The sequence below is a fragment of the Ailuropoda melanoleuca genome, chromosome 4 (genome assembly GCF_002007445.2).
Source record: "Ailuropoda melanoleuca isolate Jingjing chromosome 4, ASM200744v2, whole genome shotgun sequence".
NCBI classification, from domain to species: domain Eukaryota; kingdom Metazoa; phylum Chordata; class Mammalia; order Carnivora; family Ursidae; genus Ailuropoda; species Ailuropoda melanoleuca.
The window spans coordinates 13,347,172-13,365,756 of NC_048221.1; the positions used below are offsets into that span (position 1 = coordinate 13,347,172).

Below are 18,585 nucleotides of genomic sequence, written 5' to 3' on the forward strand. Positions count from 1 at the left end.
CGGCTCCAGAGCCGGCGGGGTTGGCAGGGGTGCGGTGGCCCGGGAGGGGCAGGTGCTAGAAGTCGTCCCAGGTTTGGAAGATGTCATCGCCCAGTTCAGTCCGCGCAACACGTAGAAAGTGGAGAAGGGGCGCCCCTATGGTCCTACTGTCAGGGGTCGGGGCAAGCAGGGGTGTCGGGGGTCCGGTCAAGTGCCCAGCGCAGGACAGGCCCCTCTGGCGTCCTTCCTTCCCCGGGTGAAGACTGGTCCTCTGGGCACCTGTCTGTTCTGTTTAACCGGTCGGTGGGCAGGACTGGACTTCTCCCTTCCCCTCCCGAGATCGGGCCTGTCCCCACCCACGGCCCCAGGGGACAAAGGCCGATTTGCGGGCAGGAAGTGCCCCAGTGACAAATGAACCTCCTGCCAGCCACTGCACCCCCAGCCCTGTGCTAAGGGGGGCTGTTCTCCCGAGGCAAGAGCAGGTGGAGGTCGGGTAACCTCGGGTGGCCGGCCGCTCTCCCTGTTGTCCCTAGGACCGTGTGGGTCAAAAATCTCCCTCCCACCCCCGCCCCGGGGCTGTTAATGGGTGAGCCAGCCCCAGCTGTCACCAACTCCCTGAAACTAACTGTTCCTCATCGAGAAGACTCCGCCTCAGGGCCACGTGGGCGTCAACTTCCGCCCAGGCCTCTGGTTGGGGGGTCATTTTGACCCGCTGTCTGGAGGGGTCAGAGTGGGAGATCCAGCTAAGATTCACACAAGTGTTTGTGGCCTCGGGAGTGTGAGGCTGATCCTGGAATTCCCAGGAAGGTGGAAGAAGGCACTCACTTAACAGGTGTGTGTAATTGGGGGGAGAGTTGCTGCCGTCCCCCCACCCCCAGCCCTTCTGTATCTAGTTATTTGTTCCCCCAGTGCTGGACTCTTCAGGCAGCCGCTGGACTGGCCATTTTCCTTGCATGAATTCATTACGTCTGTGCCATCTCCATTTTGCACAGGGGAAACTGAGGCTTACAGAGGTCACCCTGTTTGTAGGTGGCGGAGCTGGGACTCATACTTAGTCTATGCAGGAAAAGAGAAGGGGTGGAGAGGTCCTCCCCGCACTGGCCCTCCCAGGGCCATGCCACCTCCGTCCAGCTGGAGTGACCCACACTTCCAGGTCAGCCTCTCTTGGAGATGTTCATGTCTTGGCAGGATGACAGGGTGATTAGAATAGAAGAGCTGTGGACTCTCATGGGTCTGGTTTCGAATCCCAGCTCTTCAGCCTTCTCGCTGTGTGACCCTGGGCAGCAGTTTTCACCTGTTTGTGCCTTAGTCCTGCTCCTGTAGAAGGGGTCCAGGAGACAGACTTGCCTGAAGGGGGTTCAGTGAGGCTGAAGGCCAGAGTGCATGCAGAACACTTAGTACATCCTCAGACACTCTCTTGGTTTGTAAGTGGGGCCTGGAATTCGAGCAAGTGGGGAGGAGGGTGGCAGGATGGTATCTGGACAGCCTGGCCCGGGAGACACCCACGTGTATCCCTTAAGGGCCATTCCTCACTTCGTGGAGATTCACGGAGCACAGAGACCCTGCACAAAGACAGTGATAAAATAATTATAGACAGGGGTCAGGGATAGTGGAGAAAATCGAGAGGGGGGAAAAGGTCGGTCTTTTCTGGGGCAAAAGGAGGCCACTGGCCCCTTGCCAGGCACGAGGGTCAGGTGAAGGTGAAGACAAGAAAGGACAGTTAAAAGCAGTTAAGAGCAGAGAAGTGGCAGGGGGTGGGCAGAGGGGCTCTGCACCCCAAAACGCGGGACCAGGCCCCTGACATTGTCCCCCATGGCAGCTGCCCCCAAGTTCCCTGTTCTGTTCTGCCCGGCGGAGGCAGCAGCCCAACCCTGGGCAGGCTGGAAAAGGTCACTGGGTGGTGATATGCCGCTTTTACTGTTTGCTTTTTCAGGATTTGGCCCTTTTGGAGAACACACCGTGAATGCCAGCTGGATTGCAGTCCAGGTAACTCAGATGTGGAGGGTAGGAATCAGACTCAGGGCTGGGCTCCCCCTGGAAATAGATGGCACCAAAGAGAGGAAGGAATCTATGAAGAGTACGTCTCCCTTGAAGCTTCCCGCAAAACATTTAAGTTTGATACCCACATCTTTCCAAATGGTGACCGTATAACTTACACTCGTTGGCTTGCTCTGCACCAAGCGCTCCGAATTTCTCTCACAACCTTTGCGTGGTTGGGTGTATTCATTCTTGTGCCCGTGTTACTGACTAGGCAACTGAGGCCCAGAGAGAGTTATCTGAGGTCATACAGCCAGGAAATGGGAGTGGCAGTGACTCAAAAGTGCCCTGTGCCCCAGCCAGGTTTGGGGGGACCAGGCAGGGATGTTGGGGGATGTATTAACCTTGTAGAGAGGGTATAGTGACCCTCACTCTTGCTTCCCAGCAGATGGGGGAGGAGAAAGCTGCATATTGGGGGTGGGGGTGTCTTTCCCACTGTCCTGGGCAGGTTGTCAGCCTGCAAGCCTTCCACTTTCTTTGTCAGATGGGGCATTTGGAGAGACAGACGGGAACAATGGGGAGAGAGAAAGAGAGAAACGTTTTCTCCTTATATAAATCAGATCTGCAGAGACCGGAGCCAAACTCATGTTAATCCTAGCCCATTAGCTGCTTGATTTAAAGCTTTTCACTCCAGAGCCTTGAATTTGGAGAAGAATCCAAGTTGAAACCTCAGTGTGTCCACTTCTAGTTTTGGGGGGCCCCCACCTTTTATATCAGCCCCAGGAGAGACCTCAACATCTTGGCTACTTTCCTTTTTTTAATAAAATATTTCGCCCCACTTTTTGAGTGGGACAGAGTGACGGGGTCCCCAGGACCCTGCAGATGGGAGCGTGTCCGAGGCTCTGCTCGTTGCACCCGCTCCCTGGAGCCCCAGACAAAAAGGAAGCAGCGTGTTTCTGAAGACGTTGTGTGTCTGGCTTTGTGCGAGTTTCAGACAGGAGCCTTCACGGGGCTGAGTGGACACAAAGCCGTGTGTCTGAATTCCTGGGCCCCAGACACTACGATCTGCATCTAAATAGGAGAAAAATCAATTAAACAATCTTTGGAAATCCCTCTGAGCTTTGGGATGCGGATGGTGGAGGATGGCAGCTTTTTCATCCTGTTGCCAGAGGGGAAATGCCCCTTGTATTTTGGTCACCCATCTTGCCAGACCTTGCCTCTGTTAGACTTTCCATTTCCTTCCTCAAGCTTATGAAACAAGAAGAGAGGATTCTCTACCATTCCATGGGTCAAAAAAGACGCCAACCTTCCCAGATGTGATTGTTCCCCCTTTAAAACCAAAACCAAAACAAAACACTGGAGTTGCTCATACATACTCTGAGTGAGTGCCCATCAGTGTAGCTCCACGAAATTTTACACCTGTGCACCTGCGCGCCACCCGCGTCTAGATCAAGATCTAGAACATTCCCAACCCCTTTCTCATCACAGAAGCTCCTTGTGGCCCTTCATAGCTATTTTCCCCCAGGTGTAAACATCTCTGCTGACTTTTTCTTTTTTTTTTTCTGCCGCTGTGGGTGTCGCCTGTTCTAGAACTTGGCGTCAGTGGAGTTGCGCTTGGGTCCGGTGCCTTTGGCGCAGCGCAGTGTCTGCGGGATCCGACTATGGGGTTGCCGGGAGCTGTCCTTGGTGTGTTTTAGTTGACCTGGATAAGACAGACTTGGCAATGAAAAGGTGCCCCGTTGCATGCGTCCAATCTATCCCGCACGAAAATATGGCTCGGAGTGTTCTTGGTGTGATCCAGACGTGAGTTTATTTTTTTACTTTTTATTTTTTAGATTTTATTTATTTATTTGACAGAGAGAGAGAGACAGCCAGCGAGAGAGGGAACACAAGCAGGGGGAGTGGGAGAAGAAGGAGCAGGCTCCCAGTGGAGCAGGGAGCCCGATGTGGGGCTCGATCCCAGGACCCTGGGATCACACCCTGAGCCAAAGGCAGACGCTTAATGACTGAGCCACCCAGGGGCCCCCAGACATGAGTTTAGGTGACAGTTCATGTTGATCACCTCGAGCTGAAGATAGGAGTTTTGTTACCCATAGTGAGCAGCAATCAGCTTCCTGTCCCCACGGGTTTTTCAGAATCCCAAGCTGTCACCTGTAGAAGGAACCCCTCTTCTCTTAGGGACCAGCTAACTTCTCTTGTCTCTCCCCTTCTCTGTCTCCTCGTCTCTGTCTCTGTCAGCCTCCCTCTGGTTTCTCCCTCTCTCATCTCTCTCCATCTCTCTGTCTCTCTCTTTCAGTTTTGTTTGGCCTTTCTGTGTATCTCTCTCCATCTCCTTCTTTTCCTGTCTCTCTCCCCTTATGTCTCCATCTCTGTCTCCATCTATCTGTGTCTCTGTCTTTCACTCTCTCCTCTCTCCCCCTGCCTCCCCCCCCCCACACCTCCTCTGTCTCTCTCTCATCTGACCTTCCTTCTTCATGCCTTGGGTGAATTTGTGCTGTAGTGGAGAATGAACTGTTTCCCACCAGCCACATGGGGGAGGTGGGAGTGCGGGGGACAGAGGGCACCCCCTTTTCATTGTTCCCCAGCATGACACTACCCCGAAACACCTCCCAAAGGATGGACTGCATTTTTGGAGTGTCCTGTCTCCCCCAGGTCTAGGGTGGTGGACATGGGACACTGCCTGCAGCTCTCTCTCTTCCTAGGAGGCTCAGGTGGGTGTCAAGGGCCGGGACCCCCTTGGCTTGGGGCGGTCTGGAGTGTTCCCTGCCCAAGCGCAGCGAGGAGGAGCTGGGTCACAGGTCCTCGTGACATCACGGGACAATTACTGCCACAGTGAGTCTAGACAGACCTGCTAAGGATATTAACCAGGGAACAAAGGGGGTCTTTGTTGTGGGGTCAAGGGAATCGGTCAGATGCGGCCTCGCGGCGGGGTCTTGTCAGGTAGACTGGGGCGTAGACAATGCGCCGTCTGGGGCGCGTGAGCCCTGTTCCTTTCACGGTGTGTGCTTGGCGGCTGCGCTCGCTGCAGTGTCGTGGGACTTGGGGGATGCTGCCACTCCCCTCCTCCCCCAGGAGAACTGCCGAGCTCTGTTGGAACAGAAAGTGTCCAGAGGCAAGAGTTTAGCCAGATTACAGGCCACCCACTTCTGATAACTTCAGCTGAACTTTATAGCTTGCTCCTTCCCCTCCCTTGCCTTGTTTAAAATTGGGAAGTAATTTGCATAAAGTGATGCGTACAGATCTTCAGTACCCCTGTCACTTCAGTGAAGAGTATTTAAACCCATGTCACCGCTGCTTCCATTAAGATAGTGCACATTTCCATCAACCCGGAATGTTCCCTCCTGCCCCCCATCCCTTCCCCAGCATTCCCCACCCTGCCCCAGAAGCAGCTGCTGTCCAGATCTCAGTCATCTTAGATGAGTTTGGACTCATCTTAAGCTGCAAATAAACCGGATGGCACAGCCTCTGTGTCCCCCACGTGCCAGCTGCTGCTTGCTTAGCCTGAATTGGTGGTAGGAGGGGCAGCTGGCTCTTTTCCCTACTTACCCCCTCCTCCCGCTCACGTGGGCATTGGGGGGCTTCTATAATGAAACAACAGGGATGCCCCTCTCAGGGTCTTTGGTGAACAGGTGGATGCCGCACTGTGGGGATGCTGTGGGCCGGGAGTGGGGTCGGGTAGGGGGTGGTGGTATATTTTTGGCGGCATTTTTTTTTTTTTAATTTTTAAAAAGATTTTATTTATTTATTAGAGCGAGAGAGACAGAGAGTGACAGACTTCAAGAGAGAACACAAGTGGGGAGGAGAGGGAGAAGCAGGCTCCCCACTGAGCAGGGCTCAAGGCTCGATCCCAGGACCCTGGGATCATGACCTGAGCTCAAGGGAGATGCTTAGCCAACTGAGCCACCCAGGTGCCCTGGCAATCACATGTCATCGTGACCACGGGGGCGGGGGGTTACTGTGCCCCAGAGAAGGTTTCTTGGCTTGGTCAGGAGTCGAGTTAGCATCTTTTGTCCCCCTGCGCACAGAGGTGGTTTCGTGGAGTGCAGTGCCTGGGCTTGTGGGTGGGCTGGTCCATAGCCAACAGACTCAGCTGGGGCACAACTCCCCAGCTGGACCCAAACAAGTAAAGGTGATCCTTTTAGATCCTCAATTTAAACCTGGGGGATGGAGTCTTTCAATTCCTGGCCTTTTGACATCTTTTCTCTTGCCAGAAACATCTGCCAGGTCCACAGGAAAATAAAAGGGGGAGGGGTGGAATTCAAGTCCTTGGAGGGGGTGGGATCAAAAAGAGTGGAGTCATGGTGAGAGCATGTAAGGTTAGAGGAGATTCCTTACCTCATGCCGAGATAAAGCCTTTGCTGGAGACTTCTCCCAGCCCTGAGGGGAGAAGAAGCAACTGTCTTTATTCTCATTCCAATTACATAAAAATTGTGGCAAGTCATAAGAATAGGGCAGAGAAGTCCTTTCCTATCCAGATTTCTCCAAATGTTAACATTGTATTACGCTCTTTCTCTAAGGATAAATTAGGTAGATAGATAAGTATAATGGAAAAAAAATTTTTTTGACTTCCAAGTCATTTTATTGTGGTAAAATATATATAACATAAAATTTACCATCTTAATCATTTTTAAGTGTACAGTTCACGCATGTTCACATTGTCGTGCAACCGTCACCACCATCCGTCTCCAGAACTTTCCCATCTTCCCACACTGAAACTCGGTCCCCATGAAACACTAACTGCCCGTTCCCCCTTCCCGCAGCCCCAGCCCCTTCATTCCGTTTTTGGTCGGTAATGAATTTGTCAACTCTAGGGACTCCTATCAGTGGAACCATGCAGTACTTGTCCTTTTGTGACAGGCTGATTTCAGTCAGCCTCTTGTCCTCAAGGTTCATCTATGCGGTAGCCTGGGTCAGAATTTCTTTCCTTTTTTAAGACTGAATAATATTCCACCATATGGATTATGTGGACATCCATTGAGAGACACTTGGGTGGTTTGCACATCTTAGCTGTAGTGATTAACACTGCTGCGAACGCGGGCATACAAATATTTAAGAGCCTGCTTTCAATTCTTGTGAATATACACCCAGAAATGGAATTGCTGGATCATATAATAATTTGTTGTTTAATTCTTTGAGGAACTGCCCTGTTCCAAGTCTTTTATTTATTTATTTTGCAAAGCTTATTTAGGTAAGCAATGTTGACACCCAGCGTGGGGCTTGAACTCACGACCCCGAGATCAAGAGTCACATGCTCCACCCACTGAGCCACCCAGGCGCCCCTGTTCTGAATCATTTAAAGGTCAATTGCAGACATGATACCCCTTGGCCCCTAAATAATTCATGGCATATTTCCTAAAACACAGCCTTAGCACAATGATTAAAATCAGACTCATTTAACATAGATACAATTCTACAATCTACAGCCCTTATTCAGATTTTACTGATCACCCTATTAATATTTATTTATTAATAAGTTAGTTAATTGCTGTTTATTATTAATAATTAAATCATTGTTTAGTTGATTAATAATTTATTAATAAATTATTGTTTGATCATTACTTTATTAATGATAAAGAAAATTCTGTCATACGTTGTGTTCAGTGGTTCCATCTCTTTAGTCCCCTGTAATCCGGAAAGTTCCTCAGTCTTTGTGTCAAACATGATGACATTTCCTGGGAACTGCTCACTCCTCCGTAGTGTCTTTCAGTGTGGTTTGTTGGGTGTTTCCTCACGAATGCACTGAGACTTGGTTTTGGCAGGAATCCCACAGAAGTGATGGTGTGTCCTCCTCGGTGCATTGTATCAGGAGGCAGCAGATTTTGAAGTGTTGCGTCTGGGGTTGTTGACCTTGATCACTTGCTAAAGCTGAGATCTGGCGGATTTCTCTCCTACAATATCACTATCTTGCTTTTTGTGACTGAAAAGTATCCTATAGTATGATACTTTGTACCATGTAAATACTTCTTTAGATTTCCACGCACTCCTTTTAGCATCTCCTGCCGAGTCTTGCCAGAGTCAGTTATCTTTTAGTTGGTGGTCACCAAATGGTGGTTTTCTAATTCCATCTTTCCTTTGACACTTTTCATGGCCTTCTGCTTTTAGGAGTCTCTTTGTATCCATGTGGACTCATGGATACTTACCATCCTCAGTATGTGACAATCACTTACTCTCTTCCTTTATTTTGATGTTCACATTGTCCCAGACTTGGCTCATGGCGGCCCCTTCAGGCGGGCTCCTGTGTGCTTTTGCTGTGTCCCCATCGTCCTCTGAGCACATCTTTCTTTTCTTGGTTCCAGGCTCATTTTCTGTAAATCAACTTTATTTCAGAATAATTTTAGAAAATAATCTAGGAATTTAGAACGATTACAAAGAGAAAACAAAGAGTTCTTATATATGCCGCACTTGATTTCCCCTGGTGTGAACATCTTACGTAACTACTACGTTTCTCAAAATGAAGACCCCAACACTGCTCCGTTACTTTAACTAAACTCTGGACTTTATTCAGGTTTCATGGATTTTTCCAACTAATGTCCTTCTTCTGTTCCACGATCCCATCCAAGCTCCTTCACTACATTTATCAGGCATCCCTTTCTTTTTTCTTTTCTGATTTCTACCTGACTATTGGATGTCAGGTGCTTCGTGTCCTTTTTTGTTCTTGTTTTTTTGAACCAAGATATAATTTTACTGAAATATAATCACATACCATAAAATTCACCCTTTTGAAATATATAATTTTGTGATTTTTTTTAGTATATTCACAGAATTCTACAACCATCACCACTAATCTAATTCCAGAACATTTTCATCACTCCAGAAAGAAACCCCATGTCATAAATGTCACTCCCTTTTCCTCCTTTTCCACGGTGCCTGATAATGATGAATTTACTCTCTGTCTCTATGGATTTGCCTGTTCTGGACATTTTCCATGGAATCACACAACATGCAGCCTTTTAGGTCTGGCTTCTGTCACTCAGCATCATGTTTTCAAGTTTCATCCACACTGTAGTGTGTGTGTCAGAATTTCATTCCTTTTTATTGCTGAGTAATGTTCCGTTGTATGGCCGTACCACATTTTGACCAGCCATTCACTCGTTGATGGGTATTTGGGTTCTTTCTACCTTCTGGTTGTTGTGAACAATGCTGCTATGGACATTCACATATAAGTTTCTGTGTGGACGTAGGTTTTCATTTCTCTTAGTATACATACCTTGGAGGGAAACTGATGGGTCCCATGGGAATTCCAGGTTCACACACATTCTTTCCCTGCTCCAGCCTTGGAATGAGCAATTTTGACAAAAAGCCTTCATTCTTGTCTTCAATAATAACATTTAAAAACTGGGAGCTGGGAGCTGGGTGTGCTCACTGCTACTGGGGTGTCATTACTTCTGAGCTCTTTCAGTGGGCAGAGGTGGAAAACACTCACACACACACACTCACACACCCTTACCTGTACCCATTTCCATGTCAAAACCCTGGAGTTTACACAGATACCTCCAAGTCTTCCCCCCCCCCAAGATTATTTATTTGTTTATTTATTCACAAGAGACAGAGAGAGAGAGAGGGAAACAGAGGCAGAGGGAGAAGCAGGCTCCACAGAGCAGGGAGCCTGACATGGGACTCGATCCTAGGACCCCAGGACCCCAGAATCACGACCTGAGCCAGAGGCAGACACTTAATCGACTGAGCCACCCAGGTGCCCCCAGATACCTCCAATTCTGATCCAACAAGACCTGGTTTGCTTTTGTGTTTTTCATTTCCAGCCTCAGGGCTTCCTCCTCTGACAGTTGGTGGTGGGGGGCTGCTCCCATGATTCTCAGCTCACTCTCTTCTTTGCTCAATCCGAGAATAAACGGAAAGGAATTACAGAATTCCTAACCTGGGCTTCTGCAAAAAGAGACCTTACTCATTTAAATTAAGCATTTTCTTTTTTTTTCTTTTCTTCAGCTTTATTTTTTTTTTAAGATTTTTATTTATTTATTTGACAGAGAGAGAGAGAGAGAACACAAGCAGACAGATTAGCAGCGAGAGGGAGAGGGAGAAGCAGGTTCCCCACCAGGCAGAGAGCCGGACATGGGGCTCGATCCCCAAACCCCGGGATCATGACCTGAGCCGAAGGCGTACTAACCGACTGAGCCACCCAGGCGCCCCTAAGCATTTTCTTATAGTTCTTGTTATTTTTAGCCTGAGGGCAAAAAGTCCAAACACTGTGTTGAGAAAAATTACTTGAGTTAGTTTCAAAAGGAATAATTTAAAACACTTTTTTGGAGGAAGAGAGAAGTACCGTAAATTGTTTTCAAAGTATTTCATACATGAAAAGAACACACGCCCACTGTGTGTAGGGCACACGTGGTAACGTTATGGTGCTTATGTATTTAGTTCAAAGTGTTTTAGAAGAAACGTATGTAAGTAGCACTTCAAGTCTCATAGCTTCAAGGACATTGTCACTTGGGACGAGGCTAAATTTATTTAAGGGGGAAAAGTAAGTGAATGAGTTTGAGGAAAATATTAAGTAAGTGTTAGCACTGCCATGGGGGAAGCAGAGCTGAATGTGACAGGGCATCCAGCCCTGGGCCTGGGGAACGGTGTTCGGGGCGGAGGGGGGGCGCGGGGATGAAAACTGAAAACTTCGAAGTGAAAACTAAAAAGTTTGTTCCCTCTCATGTCCCCCACATGTTCAAGATCTCGACAGAGAGACAGGACTCATCATTCCAGGGAACAGAGAAGGGCCCCAGACTGGGTGCCTTCACACACCCAGGCCCTTCCTCCTGGCCAGGCTGTTGTGAGTTTGAAATTCCTGTAGCTTGTATGTATGTGGAGGGCATCAAAGTGGGTGTTTACTCTGCAGGTTTTAGATTTCCCAGCAGAATGGAGAGAAAAGGCAGGGAGAGGAATTCCAGAAAGTTCTGCAGGATTTAAAATTGGAATCTGGGTAGTTCCCAGCTTTCAACGAGCATAGAAGTACGGTTGGCAAGGAGCCAAACTCTGAATCTCCAAGGCCAGAGGTGGGGGGGGGCTTGGGGTGTGGGGAACAGTGTACTCAGACCCCCGACTCAGGGACAGAAGCCAAAGAGCAGCCATTTATCCTCCTGAGAGCCTGATGTTGGCACAATGGGCGCCTTTAGCATCTGTGCTCAGGGAGCTAACCAAAGGCAAGGCAGTTAATACAGACCATGGCTTCCTGCTTTGCTTGCTCTTTCTTTCTTTCTCTTTCTTTCTTTCTTTCTTTCTTTCTTTCTTTCTTTCTTTCTTTCTTTCTTTCCTTCCTTCCTTCCTTCCTTCCTTCCTTCCTTCCTTCCTTCCTTTCCTTCCTTCCTTCCTTTCTTTCTTTCCCTTTCTTTCTTCCTTCCTTCCTTCCTTCCTTCCTTCCTTCCTTCCTTCCTTCCTTTCTTTCTTTCTTTCTTTCTTTCTTTCTTTCTTTCTTTCTTTCTTTCTTTCTTTCTATTATTTATTTATCTATCAGAGAGAGAGAGCGTGTGCACAAGCAGGGGGAGCAGCAGGCAGAGGCAGAAGCAGATTCCCAGCTGAGCAGGGAGCCTGACGCAGGGACTCCATCCCAGGACCCTGGGATCATGATCCAAGCCGAAGGCAGATGCTTAACCGACTGAGCGATCCAGGCGCCCCTGTTTTTCTTTTTAAAACTGTGAGAACATAGGGGCACCTGGGTGGCTCAGTCGTTAAGCGCCTGCCTTTGGCTCAGGTCATGATCTCAGCGTTCTGGGATCAAGCCCCGCATCGGGCTCCCTGCTCAGCGGGAAGCCTGCTTCTCCCTCTCTCACTCCCCCTGCTGGTGTTCCCTCTCGCTGTGTCTCTCTCTGTCCAATAAATAAATAAAATCTTAAAACAAACAAACAAAAGAAACATTAAAAAAAAAAACCTGTGAGAAAATAAACATAACAAAATCTACTGCCTAACCATGTCTAAGTGTCCCATTCAGTGGCATCAAGGACATCCACATTGTTGTGCAACCGTCACCGCCGGCCCTCTCCAGAACTTCTCATCTTCCCAGACTGAAACTCTGTCCCCATTAAACACTAACCTCCCGTTCCCCTCCCCCAGCCCCTGACACCCACTGTTCTACTTCTGCCTCCATGATTGTGACTCCTCTAGGGAGGCCTATAAGTACAAAGGGGTCCTAAAGGGGGAGTCCTCTAGGGGGTCCTATAAGTGCAGTCACATAGTATTTGTCTTTCTGGGGCTGGCTTCTTTCGCTCAGCAGAATGTCCTCAAGGTTCATTCATGTTGGAGCCTAGATCAGAATTTCCTTCCTTTTTAAGGCTGAATGTCATTCTCTTGTATGGATAGACCAAATTTTGTTAATCCATTCATTAGTTGATGGACATCTGGGTTGTTTCCACCTTTGGCTATGGTGAGGAAGTGCTGCTATGAGCGTGGGTGTACAAACGTGCGTTCAAGACCCCACTTTCAATTCTTTTGTATATGGACCTCGAAGTGGAGTTGCTGGATCGTACGGTAATTCTATAAGTGTTTGAGGAACAGTCATTTATTTCCCACAGCAATTACACCATTTTGCATTCCTCGCCAACACATGTTAATTCTTGTCTTTCTGATCCTAGCCATTCTGACAGGTGTGGGGTGACACCTTGCTGGAGTCCTGATTTGCATTTCCTGGATGACTAGTAACACTGAGCATCCTTTCATATACTTATTGGCAATTTGTGTATCTTCTTTGGGGAGATATCTATTCATGTCCTTTGCCTATTTTTAAACTGGGTTTTTAATTAATTAATTTATTTATTTATTTTTGCAGTTGAATGGCAGGCATTCTTGACATATTCAAGATATTGATCTCTTGTCAGATATAGTGATTTGCACATATTTTCCCTCATTTCACGGGCTGTCTTTTCACCCTGTTGATGGTGGTCTTTGATGTGCAACCGTTTTTTGCTCTTATCAAATCTAATTTCTCTGTTTTTCTCTTGACTGTCTGTGCTTTTGGGGTCATTGGATATTTTTTAAAGATTTATTTATTTATTTTAGAGAGAGAGTGTGTGCCAGCCGGGGGGGGAGGGGCAGAGGGAGAGGGAGAGAGAGCATCCTCAAGGAAACTCCTCAACGAGCTTGGAGCCTGATGTGGGGCTCGATCCCAGGACCCTGAGATTATGACCCAAGCTGAAGGCAGATGCTTAACCCACTGAGCCACCCAGGCGCCCCAGCAAGGCCACTTCTTATTAGCACTTATGCCTCACACATGGGTGCAAGAAATGTACGCAAGCGGGGCGCCTGGGTGGCACAGTCATTAAGCGTCTGCCTTCGGCTCAGGGCGTGATCCCGGCATTATGGGATCGAGCCCCACATCGGGCTCTTCCACTGGGAGCCTGCTTCTTCCTCTCCCACTCCCCCTGCTTGTGTTCCCTCTCTCGCTGTCTGTCTGTCTCTGTCAAATAAATAAATAAAATCTTTAAAAAAAAACCGTGTACACAAGGATGTTCACAGTGACATGGCTTGTAACTGAGGAAACTTGGAAGCCACTTACATATTCCAGTGTAGCGAAATAGTTAAATCCATGGCAGCCAGTGTCTGAGATGGAATATTGTGCCCCAGGGAAAAGGGAAGGAATAAGAGCTACATGTAACCATCTAGCTAGACCTCTGAGACCGAAGACTGAGCGGAGAAAACAGTAACTGAAGGATACAGTTGATGTAAAAATGAATATTATGAGTTTTCTCAGGTGTGTATAATAGATGGAGATAGGTGTGCGTGAGTGTGTGTGCTGTCAACAGTACTTACCTGTGAAGTCTGGGGATGAGACCTGGGCTTGGGGGGGGGGCGCGGCACAACTTCAGACTTGATCTGTATGGATTTTTAAAATATGCTGTATTTTTCAAGATTTTATTTATTTATTTGACAGAGGGAGAGGCATTGAGAGAGGGAACACAAGTGGAGGGAATGGGAGAGGAAGAAGCAGGCTTCCCGCTGAGCAGGGAGTCCATGCGGGGCTGATCTCAGAACGCTGGGATTGTGACCCGAGCCGAAGGCAGATGCTTAACGACTGAGCCACCCAGGCGCTTCAAAATATGCTGATTTAAAGTTCTTTATCTGTTCATTAATTCTACCATCTCTGTTGTTTCTGGGCTTGTTTCTAGTAATTGATTTTTCTCCTCATTATGAGTTGTAATTTTCTGCTGCCTTGCTTGTCTGGTGAGTTTCAGTTTAATGCCAGACCTGGTGAATTTTACCTTGTGGCCCGCTGGATACTTTTTAATTTCCTCTACATGTTCTTGAGCTTTGTTCTGGGGTACAATTAAGTTGCTGGAAATAGTTTGATCCTTTCCAGACTTGCTGTTAAGTTTTGCGAGGCAGGACCAGAATAGTCCTTTATTCTCGGGCTAATTTTTCTCCACTTCCTTATGAAGTTTTTCCACTCTGACTGGTAGGAACACCGAGTATTTACACCCTGCGTGAATTCTGAGTGTTGTTTCCTCTGCTCCGTTCAAGAGGCTCTGTCCCCGGTCTTAGCACCTATATGTGCCCATTAGTTCTCAGACCCTCAAAAGATCTCTGCATTGATCGAGCTCTCCCCTTCCCCTCCCCCCAGCTATTTTCTTTCCAGGACTCCACTGTACAAACTGTAGCCTTCTTACCCTTTCTAGAACCCCAGCTTTGACTCCTCAATGTCTGAAAAGTGTTATTGTACATATTTTGTCTATTTTTGACCAGTTGTTCCAGACCGGGGCGAGGGGGGTGTGAATCTCATTCCCGGGGCTCCATTTTAGCCAGAAGAGATTGCTTTGAATTTTTTTAAAGAAAGCATAAACATGTTTTAAAATATAGTTTAAGGGGCGCCTGGGTGGCACAGCGGTTAAGCGTCTGCCTTCGGCTCAGGGCGTGATCCCGGTGTTGTGGGATCGAGCCCCACATCAGGTTCCTCTGCTATGAGCCTGCTTCTTCCTCTCCCACTCCCCCTGCTTGTGTTCCCTCTCTCGCTGGCTGTCTCTATCTCTGTCAAGTAAATAAATAAAAATCTTTAAAAAAAATAAAAAATATATAGTTTAAGTTAATATCTTTTGAGCCATTTTAAGACACTATGCATTTTAAGTATATTGTTTTATTTTTCCTCCCTATGACATGGGTACTACTGTCAACCCTGTTTACAGATGAGAAAACTGAGGCACAGAGCAGGTGAATGACTTGCCCAAGGTCACCCAGCCAGTGAGTGGTAGGAAGAAGGAACAAACGTGGTCACCTGGCTCTGGAGGCTATGCCCCTGACTCCTACCCTCCACCATCCATGCAGTTAAGAGCTACTTTTTTCTCTCTTTTCTCTGTTTACCAAAATGAAATTTACATACCATAAGAGTAACCGTTTTTTTATTTTTTTAAAAGATTTTATTTATTTATTTGACAGAGACAGAGACAGCCAGTGAGAGAGGGAACACAAGCAGGGGGAGTGGGAGAGGAAGAAGCAGGCTCATAGCGGAGGAGCCTGATGTGGGACTCGATCCCATCACGCCAGGATCACGCCCTGGGCCGAAGGCAGACGCTTAACCGCTGTGCCACCCAGGCGCCCCAGAGTAACCGTTTTAAAATGAACAATTCAGTGGCATTTAGGACATTCACGATGTTGTGCAATCACCACCTCTATCTACTTCCAAAACATTTCTATCACCCCAAAGGAAATCCCATCCCCATTAGCAGCCACTCCCTAGCCTCCCTTCTCCAGCCCCTGACAACCACTAGTTTACTTTCTGTGTCTATGGATTTGGCTGTTCTGGACATTTCATATACATGAAATCATACACTGTGTGGCCTTTTGCATCTGGCTTCTTTCGCTCAGCACGCTGTTTTTGTGGTTCATCCACATGGCAGCGTGAATCAGGGCTTCGTTCCTTTACATGGCTGAATAATATTCCATTGTGTGGCTAGACCACATTTTGTTTGTTTATACTTTTATCTACTGATGGACGCTTGGGCTGTCTCTGTCTCTTCATTATTGTGAATAGTGAGGAGTTGCTTTTATTTATTTATTTTAAAAGGTTTATGTAAGTAATCTCTACACCCAACGTGGGGCTCAAACTCATGACCTTGCGATCGAGAGTCGCATGCTCTTCTGACTGAGCCAGCCAGGTGCCCCCAGGAGCTACTTAAATGTAGGGACAGATGAAAAGAGAAGAGAGGGTCCCATCTAGCAGCTTGTCCAAACCCGCATTTATAGTTGAGGAAAGTGGACAGCTAGGTCTACATTTGTTCCCAGTCCACTCTTGAGCTATTCAGTTGTTCAGCCAATATTCACAAGCACCTACTGTGTGCATGTCCTGTGCTGGGGCAAGGACACCATCTTGTGGGGCTAGAAGTGCTTCTCAGGAGGCGGAGACATGAAGGCTAAGGAGAGAGTCCACTGACCAGAAAGTAAGGGGAAGAGTGTTCCATGCAGCGAGAACAGCCAGTGCAAAGGTCCTGAGGCAGGCATGAGTCTGGTGTGTGGGAGGCCATGTGAGGAGGCTGGAGGAAGTGAGCCAAGGAGGGCAAGGAAGTTGGCAGTGTCCCGCTCCCACAGGGCCTCATGGACCATGGTAGGGAGTTAGGACTTTTATTCTGAGTGTGGCAGGTGGCACAGAAGAGTGGGAGCAGGGGAAGGGTGTAATGCGATTTTAAATTCTGCCTTGGGAGGCGAGAGGTTGGGTCAGTGTGGGGTGGGAGACCAGGGGCTTGAGTCTTCAAATCAATTTGCCAAACAAAACTTGGGGTACCCCATAAATCCCGCCCATGGAATGCTCTAACATTTTCAAACCATTGAGTGAGATCTGGGAATACTATGAAACAGCCCTACTGATAATTATTATTCGGAGAATTCACTTTACTATGAAGAATGCTCGAGGGGAAGGTGGTCGGTCCCTGTCGGTATGGTATGGCCGTTTGAAACAATCACTCTGGGTGCATGGCATGCAGCAAGCCAGTGAGTGTTAATGAACCAGTGGGAATGGAAACAGGGATCCCAGATATACAGCCTTCTTGGGGGTTTCAGTGGCGAGCCCCCGTGCCTGCTTCATCTCCAGATCCCCGCACTCTGTAAAGAACGTTCGCCCATTCCATTGCACAGTCCAGGAAGTTGAAGCTTAGATGAGAAGGGAACGTGAAGAGTAAAAATACTAATGACTGAGAGAAATAATTGTAAGAGAAACAAAATCATTTACAAAGTTTCTCTTAAGTGTGTTTTAAATGTCTTGAAATTGACTTCACAGCAAATGTCACTCCCCTCGCCTGCCAGCCACCTGCCACAGCAGTGGTCTGGAGCCCACCTGTGCACCAGTGTTTGGGGGGGGGCAGGTCTGCCCCCTGCCCTCGTCTGTCTGGCCATGGGATTTCCTGGGCGGGGGGCTCTTTCTCATCCTGCACGTCATTAGGCTTGGTGACAGGGATGGGGTCCCGGTTCCCTGTGTTGGCGTTTGAGACTCCCCCCACACATACACCATGTCTCACCAATCCTGCAGGTGTCCTTGTCTCCAGGTGACCTGGACGTACCCTCTTGGGGGAGCAATTTGGAATTATCTGTCCTTGAGGGACCTCCCTTTCCAAATGTTGGATACTCTCCAGCAATGGCAGTCAAATGAGCGTGGAGTTGGGACAGCATGGATAGCAAGGTCAAGGCAATCAAATAAAGGAATCCTGAAGCCACTTCAGGAGATGCAGGAACTCACCTGCAGTGAATTAATTCAGTGAGGCCAAGTGCATGCAAAAAAGGCTCTGCCTGGGACCCATCCGTAGAACCCCGTGACGTCCACCAGCGGTAGCATTTTCAAGTGCGTGAGATTGGGGAATGACAGGAGACCATCCTGCCAATAATCATTATTCAGAGTATTAATTTTACTCTGAAAAATACTTAGTGTTTCGTGTTGAGCCAAAACCTCCATCATCAAACATCTCTCCCTGCTCCTGGCTGCCGGGGCCGGAAGGGTCACTGTTGCGCCAGCAAATTTGGTCCTGGGCCTACTGTGCCTTGAGCCATCTGGGGAAGGTGACCTGGTCCTGGGCTCTACCTGCAGGGAGTTAAGAGGTGGACACTTGGTGGGCCACAATGAGAATCCAAGGAAAGAAAGCATTGATATTTCCCCTAGAAAAGGGCACATGCAGTGAGCGATCTGTAGCCTAATTTTGTGCACAATTCATGATGTTTCTAAGGCACCTCACACTCAAGGTGGTTAGGGGATCCCTAAGGAGTTGGGTCCATCTCTAAACATATACTGAGACCCTGCTATGTAGCAGACACCAAATCTATAAATAATTCTTAACAGGTGTAATGAAGGGAAGAGTGTAATAACAACAGCAAAAACAATAGTAGTAATGGTAGCCAACATTATTTGAGCACTTATGTGCCAAGCGTGCCATGGAACTCTTCCTGTGAACTTGTTCGTTTAATTTGAATAGCTACCTTGTGAATTTAGTACTTCTTTATCCTGATTTTATGGATGAGAAAGAGGAGGCTCAGAGAGGTGAAGTAACTTGCCCAAGGTCACACAGCATTCAGACTGGGCTGCTTAGCTCCAAAGGCCATGGCATTATGCTGCTGCCAGTGGAGATGTGGAGAGAGTCTGAGATGGGTGGGTGGGAAGGGGATGAGGGGAGAGCTTTGGGGTAGACCAGTACATGCACCTTCCACTCTGCACAATGAGTC

General features: G+C 48.0%; 1 protein-coding gene across 3 annotated transcripts in view; it reads left to right on the plus strand.

Moving 5' to 3' along the window:
• The first annotated feature begins 1,912 nt into the window (after positions 1–1,912).
• The window catches only part of PGPEP1 (pyroglutamyl-peptidase I), a 29,533-nt gene continuing 12,860 nt past the window's right edge, over positions 1,913–18,585 (plus strand). For 2 of the 3 annotated variants that reach the window (XM_019797402.2, XM_019797395.2), the window contains exons 1-3: positions 1,913–1,965; positions 3,547–3,759; positions 15,072–15,209. Coding sequence is in view for 1 of the 3 variants with exons in the window: in XM_034658081.1 (XP_034513972.1) it covers positions 3,700–3,759 (60 nt within the window). In the remaining 2 variants the exon portion in view is untranslated. The remainder of the gene's footprint in view (positions 1,966–3,546; positions 3,760–15,071; positions 15,210–18,585) is intronic. The other variant, XM_034658081.1, reaches the window with a different exon arrangement.